Below are 19,650 nucleotides of genomic sequence, written 5' to 3'. Positions count from 1 at the left end.
GTAATGATAAAAAAATAATCTAAATTTATTTTATTCAATTTAATATTTAATAATTATAAATTAATTATATCTAAAATTTTTTAATTATTTTAACAATAATTAAAAGATATAAAATAATTTTTAATCTTTTCTGGTCGTTATTATTTTATTATTACTTACTATTTTTGTAAAAAGCAAATTGCGTTTGAAGGGGAAGCGCGAATGTGATGTGATCTATCTTTGTCGTATTGCTAATAACTGAATGAATGCCGATTGAGAAGCGAGTAACAAGGGCAGGTATCTGGTCTAGAGCATCTGTTGCAGAAAGAACAGGGCGACTCATCCGATAGAATTCATTACTTTTTCCCAGTTCTACTTTCTTGCTGCCAAATAGGAATACCATAGCTAATACTACTATTCTTCCTTTATGCTATTCATTGCACAAGCACTAGTGTGGAAATGCTCTGCTCTGCTCCACTCAGTATTACTGTTATGATTTCTATTGCTATTAGTTATTAGTTAATGATAATAATAATTGAATTAAAAGAGCGAGCTCATACTTTTTAGCATCTGAGCTCATACTGTTACTATCGTGTTCTTAATCTGTCTACATGGTTACATACATTTATACATCATCCCCTTAGCATTAACCCCATCCCGAATTGGTTTCTGATATTGATCCATCAACCTAGTTATCTATTACTATTATTTTGATCTGCTGTTTCTGTTAGTTCCCTTGAGAAGCTGATCGATTAATTACCAAATAAAGTGAAAAAATGAGTGGAGCTGTTCTTGTTGCCATAGCTGCTGCTATCGGTAACATGCTACAAGGATGGGATAATGCTACCATTGCAGGTGAGCTCAATTCAACTTGTCTTTCCCTTCTTGCAATAATAATAATAATAATAATGAAAAATTGAAACGCGGATTGGATTGATGCATGTAGGATCCCTTTTGTACATAAAGAAGGAGTTCAAATTGGAAAGTGAGCCGACGGTAGAAGGTCTAATCGTGGCCATGTCACTGATTGGAGCGACACTGGTGACCACATGCTCTGGAGCTGTGTCGGATATGTTGGGCCGCCGTCCTATGTTGATAATCTCCTCTCTCTTTTATTTTTTGAGCTCTCTCGTTATGTTGTGGTCTCCAAATGTCTACATTCTCCTCTTTGCAAGGCTCATAGATGGCCTGGGCATTGGTTTGGCTGTCACCCTGGTCCCTCTCTACATATCCGAGACTGCTCCACCAGAGATTCGTGGACTACTCAACACGCTTCCCCAGTTCACTGGCTCCAGCGGAATGTTCCTCTCCTATTGTATGGTCTTTGCCATGTCACTTACCAAGGCGCCAAGCTGGAGACTCATGCTCGGTGTTCTTTGGATTCCCTCTCTCATTTATTTTATGCTCACACTCTTCTTCTTGCCCGAATCTCCAAGATGGCTTGTCACCAAAGGCCGGATGTTTGAGGCCAAGAAGGTTCTGCAGCGGCTTCGTGGCAGGGATGATGTTGCCGGTTGGTTGTTGCTTTTCTTTCTCTCTCTCTCTCTCTCTCTTTTTTTAAAAAAAAAATTCTTTTATGAATTATTTCTGAAATCACCCTTACGTCTCCTTCCTCCTTCTAAGCCAAGTAGGATGTTTTATAGTCACTTAAACTCTACATTCATCCCGGCCGACGCTGGACGTTCAGTTGTTATATTTCCAGAGTAGTATTATTTAGGGTTATTTATATGCACGATTTTGGTGGTAACTTCCTTGTCCTTTTCCATGACCAGGTGAGATGGCTTTATTGGTTGAGGGTCTTGGAGTGGGGGGTGATACGACTATAGAGGAATACGTAATTGGTCCAGTCAATGAATTCAGTGATGTGGAGGATCCTTCAGCCGGAAAAGAGCATATCAAATTGTATGGGCCAGATCGAGCTCCATCCATGATTGCGAAACTCGCATCTGGACAAAGTTCCATTGGCCTTGCATCTCGAAAGGGAAGCATAGTAAATCAGAGTGCTCTAGTAGATCCTCTAGTGAAGCTCTTTGGTAGTGTCCATGAAAACATCCCAGAAACAGGAAACACCCTTTTTTCCAACTTTGGAAGTATGTTTAATGTTGGAGGAAATCAACCTAGGAACGAAGATTGGGATGTAGAAGAAAGCCTTGCCAGAGACGGTGATGATGTGTCCAATGCTGCTGCTGGTGATGCCGACGACTCTTTGCACAGTCCACTCATCTCACGTCAACCAACAAGTGGTATGGATAAGGACGCACCTGCTCCTGCCCATGGTAGCCAATTAAGCATGAGGCAAGGCAGTAATTTGCAGGGGAATGCTGGAGAACCCCTTGGTGGTAGTACAGCCATTGGTGGTGGTTGGCAGCTGGCATGGAAGTATTCTGAAAGAGAAGGGCCAGATGGGTCAAAACAGGGTGGTTTTCAGAGAGTCTATTTACACCAAGACGGGACCCTTGGATCCAAGCGCGAGTCTCACCTTTCACTTGTAGGTGGTGCTGATGGGCTGACAGATGGCGAGGTTGTTCATGCGTCTGCTCTGGTCAGTCAGCAAGCCCTTTACAACAAAGAGCTTATGAATCAGCAGCCAGTAGGACCAGCTATGATTCATCCATCTGAAACAGGTGCAAATGGGCCTAGTTGGAGTGATCTTTGCGAACCTGGAGTGAAGCAGGCGTTGATTGTGGGTGTGGGGCTTCAAATTCTTCAGCAGGTGATGACATCATTTTGGTGCTCACTGCCGTTATTTACTTATTTATATTTTTCAATTGCCTTGATACGACAGCATTACACATTACATTGTTTTGTAGCCAAATCACGCTTACTGATGCTTCAACAGCGCAGTTTGACGCTCCTTGAACATGCATGGCTAACCAGTTATACTGTGTGTTTGTAATGAAAAGTGAAAAGCATCTAACTACTCTTTGAACATTGCAGTTCTCTGGTATAAATGGGGTTCTCTACTACACACCTCAGATTCTTGAGCAGGCAGGAGTTGGTTATCTTCTTGCAAGCTTGGGCCTTAGTTCCACTTCTGCGTCGTTTCTTATTAGCACTGTGATAACCTTGTTGATGCTACCTTGTATAGCTGTTGCCATGAGGCTCATGGATATATCGGGAAGAAGGTATATCGACATGGTATTCTTATGGTTTGTCCATTTTTGTTTTGCTTAAATTAAATGATAAGGTTACTGTTGAATATTGGTTTAGGGCTTTGCTGTTGAGCACAATCCCGGTCTTGATAGCATCTCTTCTGATATTAGTGCTAGCGAGTTTTGTGGATTTGGGGAGTGCCGTGAATGCAGGAATCTCAACAGCAAGCGTGGTTGTGTACTTCTGCAGCTTTGTGATGGGATTTGGACCGATTCCAAATATCCTCTGCGCGGAGATCTTCCCCACGCGAGTTCGGGGTCTCTGCATTGCCATATGCGCTCTTACCTTCTGGATTTGTGATATCATCGTCACCTACTCTCTCCCAGTTATGCTCAACTCCTTAGGCCTTGTAGGTGTTTTTGGTATCTATGCGGTTGTGTGCACTATAGCCTGGGTATTTGTCTTCTTGAAAGTCCCAGAAACCAAGGGCATGCCACTAGAAGTCATCATAGAGTTCTTCTCTGTCGGGGCAAAGCAGGCACAAGCTGCCAATAATATCTGACTTCCCATCACCGCATATTCATATTTTCTTTCTTCCCTTTTTTTGCGGACGCTGGAAAGTGGAAAGAGAAGGACTTCCCCCAATTTTCCATGAGTTGATCAGATTCACAAAGGAGAAAGTATGTTCATCTTCAAAGCGTTCATTTTATTTTTCTGGCCTTGTAGGCATCAACATACTAGCTCAACAAAGAATTTTAACGAGATTTGAATACAACTTTTAGTTCCCGAAATTGTGATTTTGTTTGCCAAAAGAAATTAATTTACCTCCAAAAACAAAAATTTGATAGGTTCCTATCTCATTATCCTATATTAAATTAATGTTTGATTTATTATTTTTTTTAATTTATATTAATTTCTTTATAATAGTAGTAGTACTGTAGTAGTACTAGTTTGATATTTTCTTGGACATGGTAATTTGATCATCTTAAAACTAAATTGTTATAAGAATTCAAACTGACTAGTTTTTAATTTCTCATATCAACCAAAAATAAACGTCACATCTTAAAAAATCCACAACATGTCTAAAACCCAAAAACAAAATGAAAAAGAAATTTCTTGATCGACCAACCAGGGAAAGCGCAATGGGTATCGTAATGTTTCGGAAGCCTTCACATATTTTAGCCAAGAACAAGCGGTGGATGGGAATGAACTATTTGTATCGGAGATAACCTATAATTTCATTGATTGATACAAGGAATAATTTGATCTATAATGCTTGCACAGTTAAACCACCGTAAAAAATTACTCAATAGTCAATAACGTCATGTTTACAAATTACAAATCTTAATGTTTTCGGTAACTAAATCGGTCATTATATAGAATACATATAAAAATAAATTAAAAATACATATTTATATATAAATATATAATAATTAATTTGATGACTAATTAATTGACTTGGAAACAAGTTGAAAAGACAAAAAATTCTATAAAAATTATAGTTAAGAGTAAAGACTCCAAATATATGTATTTTATATATAGACTCTTTGTGTCTCATCAAACAAATGACCACGTTGTGCATGTCACCACTAGACAAACGCTATCCATGTTACCTATACACACCCAAAGTCCTTCCCTAAGTATTAGATCAAGTAAGACCTATGCAAATTTATCAACCACAAAGTTTTAGTTATAGAAAATCTCTCTAGTGGAAACAAATAAAAGCTTTGCTAGATTGACCTAAAATATAAAGGAAGCTAAAGAGAACATTGTTCTACCTTCTAAGAGTAGGTTCTTGGTAAATAAGTACATGGAAGATTGGAAGTTAAGTGAAGGGAAAAGATAAAATAGGAAAAATATGAAGAATAGACATTACTTGGGTGCACTTTAAGATTAAAATTAGTATACAACCCCTGCCAGTCTGCTACCCTGCTGCGATGTCTCACAGTAATATAATTCTACATAAGAAATCGAGAAAAGAGGAGCAAGAAACACACAATGACATCCATTATCTATTCTACTTGATTGCTTGATCGGTGGAACCTGAGTAGCCGGCATTTGGTCCTGACTGTTGAGAAGTGCCTATGTGTATGTGTAATTTCTTGGGCATGGCCATGGTCCTTAAACGGCTGATTCTGGTTCTGGATCTGGAAGATGAGATATCCTCAAGTTTCCTTTTTAACTTGCCGCTGCTGCTGCTGTTGCGTGATGTGTCTTCCTTTTCATCAACGAAGCTTAGAAATGTCTGTATGCGTGCAGAACGTGAGGTGCTGGAATGACCAAAAGGATGATTGCCTCTCTCTCTTTCCGGGGAGTTCTGACTGAATTGGTATGCCACCGAGGGCAAGTAGATAAGGAGCGCCGCCAAACACGCTATCCCGCAGATCAGGAATAGGCCCCGGAAACTGTTGAATTGAAGCTGCTCATCCTGTGCACCGCGAAAACCACAGGCCTTCTTTGAAAGCCACTTATCATGGATCTTGCTAAGTTCACCGTTCTCGGATAGACTCAGAATGGCAGTTGACATGTCAATGGCTAAAGGAGAGTCCCTCCGGAATGCCTGCCACCCAATAGCAGCTCTCATCACAATTTTTAAATCCAAGGGAATAACAAGAGAGATAGAGATAGATACTCACAAATCCCCATCCACTTTTGGTGAACTCTTGGCCCCTAATTGAGAATTGGCAGTGTTCTGACAGGAAGAGTTCAACATATGGGCGTTCATCTACCACAGCGGCAACAGTTCCCTTCTCAAGGGCAGAAGCATATTCTTCTGGCGAGCCAAGGGGAACAAGCCTATGTTTTGGGATGTTGAGTTCCTGAGTGAGATAATTCTCAGCAAATGACCCTACCTGGAATCCTATGGGCTTGTTGCTTGTTATCAAGGTGTCAATGCCCGTTATGGGTGAGGACAGCTGCTGCACAGTTAGAATTGACGTCAAGCTTGCCGTGTAACTTGAATTGATTATTAGAACCACAAAAAGCCATATTATCAGCACAACACGACCAAGTGGGCTAACTGTGTTCTCTCCTGAAACAATATGCAAGCTAGCTGGTTTGTTTCTATAGTTTAATTACAGACTCATGCACTATATATATCTTGGATATGATTCATCAAGTGGACTTACTGTGCGCAAAGAACATAGTTGAGAAACTAAACCTGCAACAACATACAAAGATATGGTGAGGAGGAGTTACATGAGTTATGTTGACAAACTGAACCGACTAGTACAAGGAGGAAGGAATGTATGACTAATAATTTAAAAGCCAAGCGTGCTTGCCAAAGAACAGTGACTATTTGCGTCTTTGGAGGCCCTCGGAACTCATCGTTGGTCCGGTGTTCAAGAATCCAGATCACTGCTCCAACAAGAAGGAAAAAAAGTGCAGTGACACCCCACATGGGTGCAGTAAATGGTCTCAAGAAAGCCCAAGAACTTGACTTCAATCTTTGAACCGGAGCAACCACAACTAGACCTGACTCTATATATGGTTGAGTAAAATCCACGATCTTTGTTCGGTCAGTGACAATTGCAATGTCACCTATAGCAGCATCAAACACCTGATCAAGGACGCAAGCACAATACTATCAATAAAGAGCAGGATATTTAAATTATGACAACTTCTATGCCGGAAAAAAAAAAGCAGCGTTGCTCACATCCGAAGCAATCATGTTGACAAGATCATAGTAGCTTGGATTCTTATGTCCTTCTCCAAACAGAATGAACCTATATTGAATTGGATATGGAAGCAATTTGATGGCAGCGAGGAATATGTCTATGCAGTATCCTTGAACTACATGGGTGCCATTTATTTGTGAGACGATGCCTTGATAACTGGCTCTGTTGGGGACCCCGATTCTGAGTTGCCTCCCACTATGGGGGAAAACCCATCCACGAGGCCTTTCCCTTGTATTTCCAGGCCACGTCACATTGTATAGATGCTGGTTTGAAACAGAGCGGATGGATGTCTTTCTGTGAAGTTTCTCGGGAGTTGTGACAGAGAGGCCAGAGTAATTGGACCAGTATCCAATAGTCCTGTAGCCAGTGGCATGTACATTAAGGATGTCATAGGATGGATGCAGGGGGGATCTGTTTGAGCCAACAAATTGAATCGGCCCTGTCAATCCAGTCGTGTTTATGCGAAGTATGTTATCCAGTAACTGGTTCCCACCATCAAAGATGCTCAAGGAAGCAAGACCAGCCATACCACCAAAATTTGTATTATTGGAGAAAGAGATGGTCCCATTATCAGCAAAGAATAGCTTCAATGCGTGGGCAATGGTCCAAACAGCATCATAAGCGTAGAGTCCGTATGGGTTTAACCCAACAGAGCCATTACTAATGTGCTTCCACCTTGAGATGAATGCCTGTTTTGGTCTTGACAAAGGGGTGTGAGGGCGAAGCGTGAGAACTCCCCGGATATCCAGAGAGTTGGAGGTGTTTGAAGTTGAATCTAAGACAGTTGAAAGCCAAGTAGTAGCTATCCAAACATAGCCTTGCCTCATCATCCCTAGTCTTTGAGCCACATCAAAAACCAAGAGACCTGTTTGGGCAAAGGTGTGCACTACAACCACTCGAGCTTCCATGCTTTGAATCTTGGCCAGCTCAGAGGATACATCGCTTGCGCTGGCTGTTGGATCAGGGGGCAGTGCTGCTTTATAAGACAACTTACAGCGTTTCTCTGCAAGCTTATCCCCCAACACAGTTATGCCATTTCGGCTCTGATCATCGTCGCTGAACACCGCAATGACCTCTCTCCAACCATAATAGCTAATCATGTCTGCCACCGCAGTCATCTGGAACTGATCGCTGGGTGCAGTTTGAACGAAATAAGGGTACTGAAGAGGCGACAGAGTGGGATCAAGAGCCGTAAAGGAGAGTAGAGGGACGTGGAGCTCATTTGCAAGATGCGAAAGCACATGGGCCATCCCCGAATTTTGCGGACCAATTATTGCTACAGTGTCCGTCACCAACAACTTGAGGGCTGTCATATATTTTACACAATTACCCAACTGTGAATGATGCATGAATCATGAATCATGATGATGAGTGCTAGCTAGTAGTAGTGAAGAAAAATAAAGATGCAAGAGATTGGTGGTACGGTACCCCCAATGAAGCTAAGAAAGCCACTGAAGTTGGAGTCATGGACGGTGATAGACAATTTACGTCCACCCAGGATGCGAGGATCTGCATTGACGTCCCTCTCAGCAGCTTGGATCGCAATTTTGGAAACTCTCCCGTTTATGGTTTTCAATGTGAAGATGGCACCGATTTTGACGACTTCACTCTCACTGCTGGATGCTCCGTCTCCATGCAATAATAGAAGCAGTAGTAATGTTGTTAATGCATGGCATTGTGGCAGATGATTATTCATCGATGATATATGAAGGCGGCACTGTTTCCGATGGAAATTAGTGATGATTATATTATAGCTAGAAGGAGGCAGGGGTTCGGTTTGTGATAGCCGGATAGGTCATAGTGAATTTAAGTATTTAACAACACCTGACCTTTCAAAAGGAAAGACAGAAAAGAGAAGATAATAGTCTACACTACTCTACTACTCAATAGTGCTCACTAGAGGACCACCTATCCACCAGGACCTACTCTGCTCGTGCACTCCACCACCACTACAGTAAGTGAGGCACTGGCAAGTCGCACTTGGAGATGGAGTGGACCGCACCACTTGGAACTATGTTTTCTAGTCTCTCACTAGGTAGGAGCAATATATGAATGAATAAAATCCAATACATGCGCGTTGGATAGTGGGTCATGTTTTCATTTCATTTTTCACGATTTCCACGTGGGAGTGCTGTTTGTATCTACAAATTAAATACCTATGTGACTGCCATGGACGATTGGACGTCGGATTCTATGCTTTTCATCCACAATGCTATAGAGACCACCGTTCATATAACAACATTATTGGATAAAATAGATGAAATTCATTTTATTATTTTTTTTATTCTCGTTATCAACAGTAATTTTTTAATTTGACTACTGGTATATCATAGGAGTAGATTTTCTTAATTTTTTTTCTCGGTAAAATATAATCTTTTATCATTAAATATCTTCTTATATATTTTTTCTTAGTCCTATTCAAAGAATGTAAAATAAAAAATCACACTTTCTAAAATAATTGAAAAAAAATTTGAAAAAAATCCATTCTTGTATATCATTTATTGCTAAAATTTTTCAAAAACAAAAAAAAAAAGAAAATTTCTCAATTTTATTCAAAAAAATGCAAAAATGCAAATAGATCGATATGGGCATGATGGCTCGGAAGATATAGCTCCTGAAATTGACAAGAGGAAGGAGCTATATTTCTCGGAGCGATATCCAGACGAATATGAAGCGCATGGAGAGTAAGAAAATATAACCGTGTTTGGAAAAAGTTAGATTCAATTAGATGGATTTGAGTTCAAATTATATTTAGCAGTATGAAATAAAACGCAATCTATTACCCCAAAAAAGCCGAAAACAAAGAATCACAATGAAACTTCCCTCACCAGACAACAATCCGATAGTCATCGGGACCACAATCCTCTTCAAGTGGACAAAGGTACCCTACGGAAAAATTACGAACCAACATGGCAAAATTATAAACAGGTTCAGAATAACAAGGAATACACAGGATTAATACAATGAATACAAATGCCAGGTTCCCAACAATGTGACAGACAACCCATTCCATCAGAGGCAACACCGCAAATAGGAAAAGAACCACAAAACTAAAAAGCACTCCACTTATCAGAACCTCTTCTGTGAGCTTCGTTTTCTGATGAAGTCCTAAATGGCCCAGAGCCAAAGGGATCTGAGTCATCAAATGCCGGAAAGCCTTGAAGATGATCAAAGTCCATATCTCTGCGGACTGAATCAAACCGCGTTGGTGTCTCCCGAGTAGATAAAGTGCCACTATCCTCTGAACGGAAAGAATCAAATCTAGAGAAGTTGTCAAAAGAACTGTCCAACCACTCTTTGGGCCTTTGTGGAGAGCTGCTGGAGCTGAAAAGTGGTGTGTTTGGAACAGAATCATCAAAACTGAATCCGCCACTCTTCAGGAAGGGATCACCACCCTGTGGTGAACCTGTTTTAATCGAGCCAAGGCCCAGATCCCCAGAACCAAAGAAATAGTCATCTCCAGCTCCCTTAAGATCTCTCTCCTGTAAACAAAAACACAGTGTAATCAGCACTCAGCAGACTGCTAGAGGAAAAATCTCCATTGCTCAAACATGTGGCAGCAAATGGAAATCTTAAATATAAGAAATAACAAGTAGACATAGAGATGACGGGAATTCAGCAGAATAGAAGGTAATTATCATATCCAAGTTGAAACCACGTGTTGCACGGCTAATGAAAATTTGAAAAGGAAAGAATTTTGCTGTGACAATAAATAAGTTGAGAATTTTCATACCTCGTTTGTGGTGCTACTGGCATTGAATCCCCAAACTGAGTCAATATCATCATTAGCGTCAAAGGTTCCCCAATTTGGTTCGTCAAAAATTTTCTCACCAGAAAAGACAGACTTGACTCCACTATGATCACTGCACATGCAACATTATATAAGCAATTATTCTACAAGATCATAACATTGTATCAACTGAAACAAAGAAAAAATGAAATAACCCATATAAGTATCCGTTTGAAAAATAATATTGTTGGATTTAAAGTCCATAACGCACAAAATGTTAATAAAATTCACAGCAATTAGCAATGTTGTAAGAGGTGGAATGCAAATTGAAATAGCCTGAAAAACTGCAAGGCTAAAAAGTGAAGGTTTTACGCCAAAAGAATACTTTCATGACCTAGTTGTTAATTGGAGTCCATGGAGCTAACAATAATGTACACGATTTTGCTGCTACATAGTGATGATGAGGATGATGATGGTAGTAGTAATTGTCTATATAGCAATTACCAAGAACTTCAAAGGCATAAAACCATCACAATCATCGAAATTAAGGATACATCCACTAATATTACAACCCAATCACCAATCACAAACTGACCAACATACGGAAAACTAGGATGCAAAACCATACCTTTGGGTTCCTTGTATGATATCTTGATCACGGGGTGAACGATCTTCGCCAGCAGCAATCATCCCCATGCCAGAGTCAGCAAAGTCTCTCTGGGGACTTCCAATAGAACTCCTAGAAAATGGACTGTTAGGAACACTTTTTGCAGACCCATCTTCACTTTTATTATGAATATTGCCAACTTCTTGCTCATCTGTGTTCTGGGGATTTTCAGACTTTTTATCACTCTTAGGTGAAGCTGCAATTCTGGAACTATCAATTTCTGAATCTTTCTGTTTCGAAGCCAATGGCAATTTTTGTTTCAGAGGTGCGATGATGTTTTGCACATCAAGTGTGAGTTCTTTGACAAAGGCGAATTCTGCAATGAAGAAATACAGTAATAGCCGTTAAACCATAATTCTATTTGCAGTCACTTGAACTGTATAACTGCTTAAAATTAATCCCACCGAACACCCCTCAGAGAAAATAACAATCAGCAATGACCTTTAATAACGTTATGTAAAGAATTCTCAAAAGTTTAATGGAAGGTGTTATACGTTATAGACAGCAATATATATAGGGTCATTGTGGATACCTTTATCTTCAAGCTTATCCCAATCTTCATCCCAGTCAGCAGCTCCTTCTTGGATACCAGGCTGCCAGCCTTAAGGGATAAAATTGCATGAGGCCAGAGAATATAAGAATGACATAACATGAACGCAATGCAATTGGTTTTTCGATATAAAAAATCTAGTTGAAGAAAGCACACGGAACTCCTGGCAACCACAAAGCGAGGAGAAATAACAGGACGCAAACAAAAGGAGATTAATACTATCTATGTATCAATAGGCCAACAATAATTAAGTAAGACAGCAAAAACTTAGCAACTTTTTTCAACATGGACGGAATCAGTTTTCTACTCTTATTTAATATAGCAAAAGAGAAATGCAACTGCAAAGATTCAGAGAAATACAAAGGATGAGCAGGACACGACTTTACACGTGAAAAAGTAGGAAAACACTGAAAAAAATTGGTACAAGTGAGAAAGTCAGTGCAACAAAGCTTCAAACTCAATCAGCATCTGTTAAATAAACCCTTTATAAAAGGTCATGAGCTTTGCACCAAATAGAGGGTCACTATGCTACTTTTAGTTTGTGTTTTGATGCTTTTTTAAGAGAAATAAATACAAGGTGTGTAGCTTATCTTGCATGTTGTCCCAGCAAAGTTAGTGGGTTACAAGTTGCCCTTCTTTTCATATAATGAATGCATTTATCCAACATTTGACAACAATTACAGCCGCAACTACAACAAAGAACCACAAAAGTGGCAACACATCATATTTCTTGTTTAAAAAACAACCAAAACACAAGAAAACATTTTTGTTTACAACAAATGAGAGTTTAATGAGATTATATTGTAATCTGTCCATGCATATCAATGACAACAATATTGATAAAGGATACACAAGAAGAGCTGAAAAAATATATGCTAAATACCACTTGATTGGGAAACCTATTTAAGTCTCAATGATTTATGTGATACTCATGCTGAACCAAAAACAGTATTCAACAACTAAAACCATTTCTAATATTGATACAACAACAAAAGAACAAAATAAAAGCAGCAATTCCAAATAACAAAGCTATAGGCATCCAAAAGACTAGGGATTCCTGAAACGAAATAATAACATATAAATTAAAAATTACCAAAGGGTAGTTCCACAAGTGTTGTTGGCTTTGCACGTAATCCATACTTCTTACACCGGTTGTTTAGAGATTTTACCAGTTCATCAAGGTCTGATTGGATACAATCAGCATGAGCCTGAAAATTGTGGATGACTTTATTAGATATGATTAGAATTTCTCAGGATGGATATAAATGCTTGATAACGTCAAACCTACCAGTAAAGAATCATCTACATTTCCATCTTGTTCCATCTTGGCAATTGCTTGATACACTTCAATTTTTTTCTCCTGCAAATCAAATAAATATATAATTTGAGAGTACTTAAGAACAGGCTGGAAATAACAACCTTTTAACATATGCACCTGTATGTCACGAAATGTGGCTTCCTCAGTAGTTAACTTGGATGATACATCTCCAACTTGTTTATATTTATCATCGTACTTTTTTGTGAGGATCTCAACCTATGAATGATAAATTGAGAAAATGATAAATATGGTTTGGAGGCAAAAAGAACACAGGTAATTCTAAAGTAAGATACCTCACGCTTGTCAGCTGATGTCCTTTCTATGATCTCATTAAGACGATTGTCACATCTGCTCTTGTACAGAACCTTAGCCAGAAAAAGAACAAGAAATCTTTTCAAAAAGGGAAACAAAAGCAAAAAAGAAAAATTAAGATTTCATTTATCTTAAATTCTAAACCACAAATAGAATGTGAAAGTGGAAGAAGGAGTTTTCACAAATTCTTCTGTTCTTAGTATCCAAATTTTTCAAATAGACACAAAGGAGAGCAACCTGACATTCACACCATTCTTGTCATCTGATATTTTGAGGAAGCAAATGATACGTAATATCCGTCATCTCCACAATCCAAATATAACATATCAATGAAACATTTGGGATTAAATTTCCAGTTTTACCATTCATAATATTCCAAACACACCAACAATCAAGAAATGTAGAGAGATATTAATAGAATGAATTAATAAGCTGAAAACTGAACAAGGATCTTTTAGGAAGAATATTTCATAATCATACATTGGTTTTGGGTTATTGGTCCCTATGCATGTGGCTAAAGTTACAGATGAAAAGGATGGAGGGAGATTTTTTTATTTTTGGCCAGTAGTTATCTAGAGAAGTAACCAAAGGCTGACATAAGGGGGAGTCACACCTATTAATGAGAAACGTAATACTAAAATCATCACAATGAGTAAAATATCCTTCTTAGCAAGATCCCTTCTTTAAGTGATTAAGAAACCATGGTATCAAAAGAATTTCCTACCAAATTAGATTTTAGATAAAATGGTATATAGCTCAGCCTCAAATGGAATGAACAGTCAAATCTAGAAAGGAGACAAGTAAATATTAAAAGGTACAAACTACGGAGTTTTAATAAGAGATAAAGGTAAGCCAAGAAAATACTCACAAGTTCCTGCATTTTTGCATGGCAGAATTCTATTTTCTCTCTGGACTCCACAATTTCTTTCTCAAGTGCTTCCACCTGCAGTTAACAAAGGAATACAGACATAATAATTAACTGTCTTCAATTTGGAACACAATTGAGTATAATCAGGTATACACAGGCAGGAACGGATCCAGAAATACTATTTTGGAGGGGCCAATAACATATATAATATTAAAAAATTATACAAAAAATTATATAATGTAAAATGTATTACAAAAATATATCGATAGAGAATATATTTTAAAGTACAAAAAATATGTATGTATTTTTTATTAACGAAGTGGTCGATTTTTCGTATCATAAAATGTATCGATAATAGAATTTGTGTCAAATTTTTCAGCAATTTTCTTTTCAATATAATTAAAAGACAATTAGTAAGAAATTAACCTTTTATTTTGTTTATGAGTTATTCTTCACAATAATTCATCGCTAAAAAAGATCTCTCAGTTGTAATAGTTAAAACAGAGAGAATTAATAGCAAATGAATCAAGAAGGACGCTCACAAGAAGAAAAAAAATTATACTTTATGGGATTTGAAAAATTTTATTTAATTAAAAAATATTAGTAATAATATCTTTTCAGATTTTAATATTGTTACTTACTTTTTTAGATATTAGAAATCATTAATATTTAGGTTAGGCTAGACTTTTATTTATATTAGACTAAATACTAAATAAATTTTTAAAAAATTAAATTATACTTAATAACTTATTACTATTAATCTTTTTTTTAAAAAAGTTGGGGGGGCCGAGGCCTCCACTCGCCCCCCCTTAGGTCCGTCAACAGGCTGACATAATGATATGCATTCAACGAATGACTATTTAGAATATGAACTTTCCATTCTGCCTTCAGAGATACTACTGACACCCAATAATTTTCATATTACAACCAGTATCAGCATAATAGATTAAGGGAATAAGCATTCATTTTGAAATTATAATACAACTCACATTGTCATTTCACCACATCCCAAAATAAGTTGGTTTTATTTATGACCATGGACAATCAGAAAGAGTTACCTTTTACGAAACTAAAATTAATCTTTAAACAATGGTAGTCGGATAATAGACAGGCAAAATACAGCTGGCAATAGGTTACTTGTGCTAACTTTTCCATAAAAGCAACAAAGAATCCGCAGCGGCATTAATGGAATACAAAATTCAAAAGTAGAGCTATCAAAATACAAAAATACCAGTCAAAAAGCTGTAGTTCAACTGCCAATGTCACTGTTCAAGATCATGCACTTCCAAATATGCTCAAACAAATGCAAATTATCGTACAACAATATTAAGCACAGAAACAAAAAGTGAATGGTTACCTTCTTATCAGCTTCTGATGCTTCTTGAAACTTTGAATTAATTGAATTTTGCTCATCTGAACTCAACTGATTAATGACGTGCTTCTCCAACACTGGAACTTGGGACTTTTGCTGTTTTTGAAGTCCTTCATCAGACAGAAAAACAGAAGCTGGCCTTGGTGGCCGGCCTGTAGTTGGGTTCACTCGTTGAGCACCAGGGTCACTCATCCCTTCCTCTTGTTGAAAACCTTCCAAAAATAGAGGGTATAGAGAAAAATACTAGTTTAAATATTTTCCATATATACAAATGATTGTGCGGACGTGTGTGTGTGAGAGTGAGAGGAAAAGGGGGAGGGGGAGAACCAGTAATTCTTGGACACCAACCTGATGGATTTCCCCAAGTTACAGAACTGTACTGAGTGGCAGGTAGGCCAGAAGGTGGTAAAGCAAGGAGAATGTTACTTGGAAGTACTCCTGGAAGAGCACGTCCTTCCCTGTGTTGTTCCATTAGGTACAGTGCAATACAAAACTCCCTGAGAGAAAGCATGCTATCATTATCTTGATCAGATAAGTCCCAAACCTGCTTTAAAACCTCTGGAAAATATAATCATATGTAGAACTCATGATCAGGGAATAAGCTAGCCATTGAAAAATTATAAACATGGAACATGTGAAAAATAGGATGATAGAACAGGCATTGCCTGAAACAAATCCAGAAATAAAAAGGACAAGATACCCCATGCAAATCAATCATTCTTAAGCTGACAGCCCATGAAATGGAGAAGAAGAAAACATAAAGAAAGCATTTAAAGCCTCCTGTCGAAGCAAGAACAGAAGTATAAGAAAAATATACCCCGTGGTAATCTCCAGCTAAGGAACAAGTTCCGGGCTTGTTCCCCAGTGATTTTCCCATCCCTATCTGTATCTACTGCAACAAATACTTTTGTATACTTCTGAATATCAGTTGAAGTCATCCTTGGCCATGGAGATTGAGGCTGACTAGAAGCAGAATCCTGCAACCTCACTGGATGTCCAGGTGGATTTGGCATATTATGTGTTTGGACCAAGGCATGCTGATTCTGTTTCCCCACTGGTTGGACCTGTGGAAGCTGTGCACCAACAGGCTGGGATGCAATTGGGCTCTGCAAAGATTCAGTCAAGCTAGTCCTAATAGACTGCTGGTTCCCTCCAGATACAGGAACAGTAGCTGATGAAAGTGGTGAACTTCCAGAAGAAAATCCTAGTGTAGAAGAATCTTTCTTGGGCTGAAACGAGCTTGCAGAGAACATATCCCCTCCAAAGGCTATATCAGAAGCAACACCATTCCCAGAAGTATCCGCTGACTTAGAATCCTTAGCCGCTTGATCAGATGACTTAGTGCCAGAGGCAGGATATTGTCCCACTGCCAGTCTAACATTTGATCCAGATGTTGCAAGCCCAGACACCTCCTGAGTAGATGTGGGACTACTTCCTCTAGGTGCTATTAGAGAGGATGTTACCGCTGGAACACCAACCATCTGGGGAGTGGACCCATCACTTTGTATGCCATGAGTTTCAGCATGAGGTCCTCCACCAGCCATCACTCCACGGATTCCCTGATTGGCAATACCAGGTGCTAGATTAGAAGCACTATCAGGGATATTTTGTGTTGGCTTCACTAATGGGCTTCCCGGGTAAGGAAGATTTTGCTGGTTTCCACTTAAACTTGGGAGTGGCCCTCTTAGTCCAACATTTTGATGGGGCATAGAATTAATATTACTCTGTGATGCAGATGCAGATGCAGATGTAGATGCAGGTGCAGATGCAGGTGTAGCTGTGGTGGTGGGCATAGGTGAAGGCGTAGGTGCAGAAGAATTCAGTTGGGGTGCAACTGTGGCACTAAAATTGATTTGAGGTGCAGGTATTTTAGATGTAGCTGGACCATATAATGCTGCTTTTACTATTTCAGGAGTAAGCTCCCGTTTACTTTGCGCTACAGTGACAAGCTTAAGGGCATTGTAAAACTCTGCCCGACCAAGGAATCCACTCTGGCTTTGGTTTGCAAAAGCCCAAATCTGCAGAAGAAGGCCAGCAAGTGAGTGTTAAGTCAGTAACTGCACTCACAAGTAGGCATAAGAGGACTAACTCAAGTTCAGAGAAAAGCAAACAGGATACTCTAAACCAATAAGATTAAAGCGCAGCTACCAAAGCACAAATAGAGGCAGACGACGAATTAAGAAATAAATGAATGAAAGAATGAATCATTTAACAATAATATATGGCTGGTGGGGCTGTAGGTTCTCTTACCTGAGCGAGGACCTGCTTGGGCAAACCAGAGCCTTGGAAGAAGGAGACAGCTTCGGTGCCACTGATGCGGCCGTCGTGGTCCAAATCAGCATGCCGAAAATAAGCATCAAAGAGATCGACATTAGAAGCTCTAGATGCCATTGCTCCACAGACCGCAATCAACAATCAACACAAAGCTGCACCAGAATTTTGTGCTCAAATGAATTCACAGATTGTGCCATACACTATTGGGGTGTGCATGGTTTGGATTTCAAAAACTTTTGAAGAAATCCAAAGCCAATCCAAATTGAAACCAATTATATGGTTCTAAATCCAAACCATAACTGGTTTTATAGACTAAACTGGTTTCAATCAGTTTGAAAAAATAAACATGTTTAAAACTGGTTCTGAATTTTCAAACTGGTTTTTGTTGTCAACCAGTTTTAAATCCAGTTTTTGCTGCAAATCTGGTTTTGACTGAAAATCCAATAATAAATCTGGTTTTTAAATCTTTTTTCTAATTGCAAATCCAATTTTTGTTACAGTCTTATATTCTGTTTTTAAAACCAATTAACAACCAATCTATACGGAACTATATGTCTAAATGTTCGTTACAACATCAAAAATTAAATCTAAGAAACAAAGATTAATCTATATAACCTTTAGTCTTCATCAAGATGAATGAAAAAGTAATAATGATAGTATGATACTCACTAATCAAGCTCAGAAGTAAGAACCGAATGTTGTATAAATCTGGTTCACAAATCTCAGTACCTAACACAGTGCAGCAGTGAAAGATTCATGGTCATTCGTGTATTAGTAGGAAATGTCAAAGCATGCACTCAAAATCTTAGTGCTTAGAGGCAGCTCTTGCATCTTCTAAAATACATCATTTTACTCCCAAAAGAGACTACCAGAATGCCAAAAAATTCCACTCCCACAGCTAATACAAAGGAGCTAACAGGCAAAAGAATAACTTGGAAAACATTTTTAAGAACCAATATTCAAGAGCACAACTTTCTCAAAACACAATTCATTTGATGATTTGGTCAATGCAAAGCCTGGACCATAACAATCTTAAAACTGAAGAAAAGCCTATCTATTTTACATATGTAGTGCTAAAAGAAAAAGGTAAAATCCTTTCAGTTAATCAATTCAAGAACCCCAAAACTGTTTAAAATAACGTATAATCCAATTATCAATAACAATACTCCGTTTCATTGAATTATCATGCGGATATCATTATGTGTAAAGAAAATTCTATGAATAAAACACACTAGAATTAAGAAGAGAACTATGCACAATGGTAAGATTTCATGATATTTATAATCAAATTCATTATACCCAAAAGAAAAAAAAAAGAAAGAAAAATTGTGTTTCACTAAAAATTGCTATTCAAGTTCCAGTGTGAATAGAAGAGCTGACAGGACAAGAAACATTAATAAAGTTAAGTTGCACAAAGCTCAAGAAATTTTGCTTAAACCAAATGTAAAAGTTACTCAAATAGACGTATTAATGGTTCTTCAAGTTCTTCCAGAGGGGGTATGATCAAGCTTGTTGTTATTCAAAGATACACTAGGGAAGCTGCAAAATTTGGAAAGGAATCCAGCTACCCTTGCCCATGCGGCTACTGTAAGAGTGGCAGAGAAGAACAGTTCGTACTAGAAAAAGGTTATTAAGGTACAGTTGAAATCAATAAAGAATTTCTATGCAAAAGAATATAACTATTGTACCTCATAGAATCATAACTTGGTAGTTAAAGCTAATAGGTTCATACGGTTTCACACTGGTTCAAGAACATGCCAAATAATCTAACACATTGTTTTGCTCCAAAAAGACACTAGCATTATGCCAG

At 38.3% G+C, this 19,650-nt stretch overlaps 3 protein-coding genes across 7 annotated transcripts in view; 1 reads left to right on the top strand and 2 right to left on the bottom strand.

The window, feature by feature from the left end:
• Window positions 225-3,859, top strand: LOC107631947 (monosaccharide-sensing protein 2-like). The gene is made up of 5 exons (XM_016335549.2): window positions 225-834; window positions 926-1,492; window positions 1,752-2,692; window positions 2,917-3,104; window positions 3,190-3,859. Exons 1-5 carry the CDS (start codon window positions 756-758, stop codon window positions 3,632-3,634), a joined length of 2,220 nt encoding a protein of 739 aa, XP_016191035.1. The 5' UTR covers window positions 225-755; the 3' UTR covers window positions 3,635-3,859.
• On the bottom strand, window positions 4,799-8,790 carry LOC107631946 (glutamate receptor 3.2). Its single transcript, XM_016335547.2, has 6 exons — window positions 8,178-8,790; window positions 6,728-8,055; window positions 6,354-6,631; window positions 6,201-6,232; window positions 5,709-6,103; window positions 4,799-5,632 (listed from the first exon to the last, which is right to left on the bottom strand). Exons 1-6 carry the CDS (start codon window positions 8,443-8,445, stop codon window positions 5,090-5,092), a joined length of 2,844 nt encoding a protein of 947 aa, XP_016191033.1. The 5' UTR covers window positions 8,446-8,790; the 3' UTR covers window positions 4,799-5,089.
• The window catches only part of LOC107631948 (epidermal growth factor receptor substrate 15-like 1), a 10,653-nt gene continuing 514 nt past the window's right edge, over window positions 9,512-19,650 (bottom strand). The window contains exons 2-16 of one of the 5 annotated variants that reach the window (XM_016335554.2): window positions 18,510-18,569; window positions 17,817-17,992; window positions 16,756-17,584; window positions 16,384-16,716; window positions 15,915-16,124; window positions 15,552-15,778; window positions 14,195-14,269; window positions 13,308-13,379; window positions 13,132-13,230; window positions 12,985-13,056; window positions 12,790-12,904; window positions 11,679-11,747; window positions 11,108-11,462; window positions 10,483-10,612; window positions 9,512-10,231 (exon numbers count right to left, since the gene is read on the bottom strand). In XM_016335554.2, the coding sequence (XP_016191040.1) occupies window positions 9,800-10,231; window positions 10,483-10,612; window positions 11,108-11,462; window positions 11,679-11,747; window positions 12,790-12,904; window positions 12,985-13,056; window positions 13,132-13,230; window positions 13,308-13,379; window positions 14,195-14,269; window positions 15,552-15,778; window positions 15,915-16,124; window positions 16,384-16,716; window positions 16,756-17,584; window positions 17,817-17,957 (3,159 nt within the window). In that variant the 5' untranslated portion in view covers window positions 17,958-17,992; window positions 18,510-18,569 and the 3' untranslated portion in view covers window positions 9,512-9,799. Of the gene's footprint in view, window positions 10,232-10,482; window positions 10,613-11,107; window positions 11,463-11,678; window positions 11,748-12,789; window positions 12,905-12,984; window positions 13,057-13,131; window positions 13,231-13,307; window positions 13,380-14,194; window positions 14,270-15,551; window positions 15,779-15,914; window positions 16,125-16,383; window positions 17,585-17,816; window positions 17,993-18,509; window positions 18,570-19,650 lie in introns of all 5 variants that reach the window. The other 4 variants (XM_016335551.2, XM_016335553.2, XM_016335552.2 and 1 more) reach the window with 4 other exon arrangements.

This window comes from Arachis ipaensis, chromosome B03 (genome assembly GCF_000816755.2).
Source record: "Arachis ipaensis cultivar K30076 chromosome B03, Araip1.1, whole genome shotgun sequence".
NCBI lineage: Eukaryota > Viridiplantae > Streptophyta > Magnoliopsida > Fabales > Fabaceae > Arachis > Arachis ipaensis.
Note: the sequence above shows the minus strand (reverse complement) of the source record. Positions and strands in the feature narration are given on the sequence as shown.

Excerpts from the sequence above, each read along its gene's own strand:
- LOC107631946 (XM_016335547.2), bottom strand. The coding sequence starts at position 8,445 with ATGAATAATCATCTGCCACAATGCCATGCATTAACAACATTACTACTG. Across the intron at positions 8,056-8,177 it reads CTTTCTTAGCTTCATTGGGG|CCCTCAAGTTGTTGGTGACG; the intron begins GTACCGTACCAC and ends AATATATGACAG. Across the intron at positions 6,233-6,353 it reads CAAATAGTCACTGTTCTTTG|GTTTAGTTTCTCAACTATGT; the intron begins GCAAGCACGCTT and ends ATGTTGTTGCAG.
- LOC107631947 (XM_016335549.2), top strand. The coding sequence starts at position 756 with ATGAGTGGAGCTGTTCTTGTTGCCATAGCTGCTGCTATCGGTAACATG. Across the intron at positions 835-925 it reads GGATAATGCTACCATTGCAG|GATCCCTTTTGTACATAAAG; the intron begins GTGAGCTCAATT and ends TGATGCATGTAG. Across the intron at positions 1,493-1,751 it reads TGGCAGGGATGATGTTGCCG|GTGAGATGGCTTTATTGGTT; the intron begins GTTGGTTGTTGC and ends TTCCATGACCAG.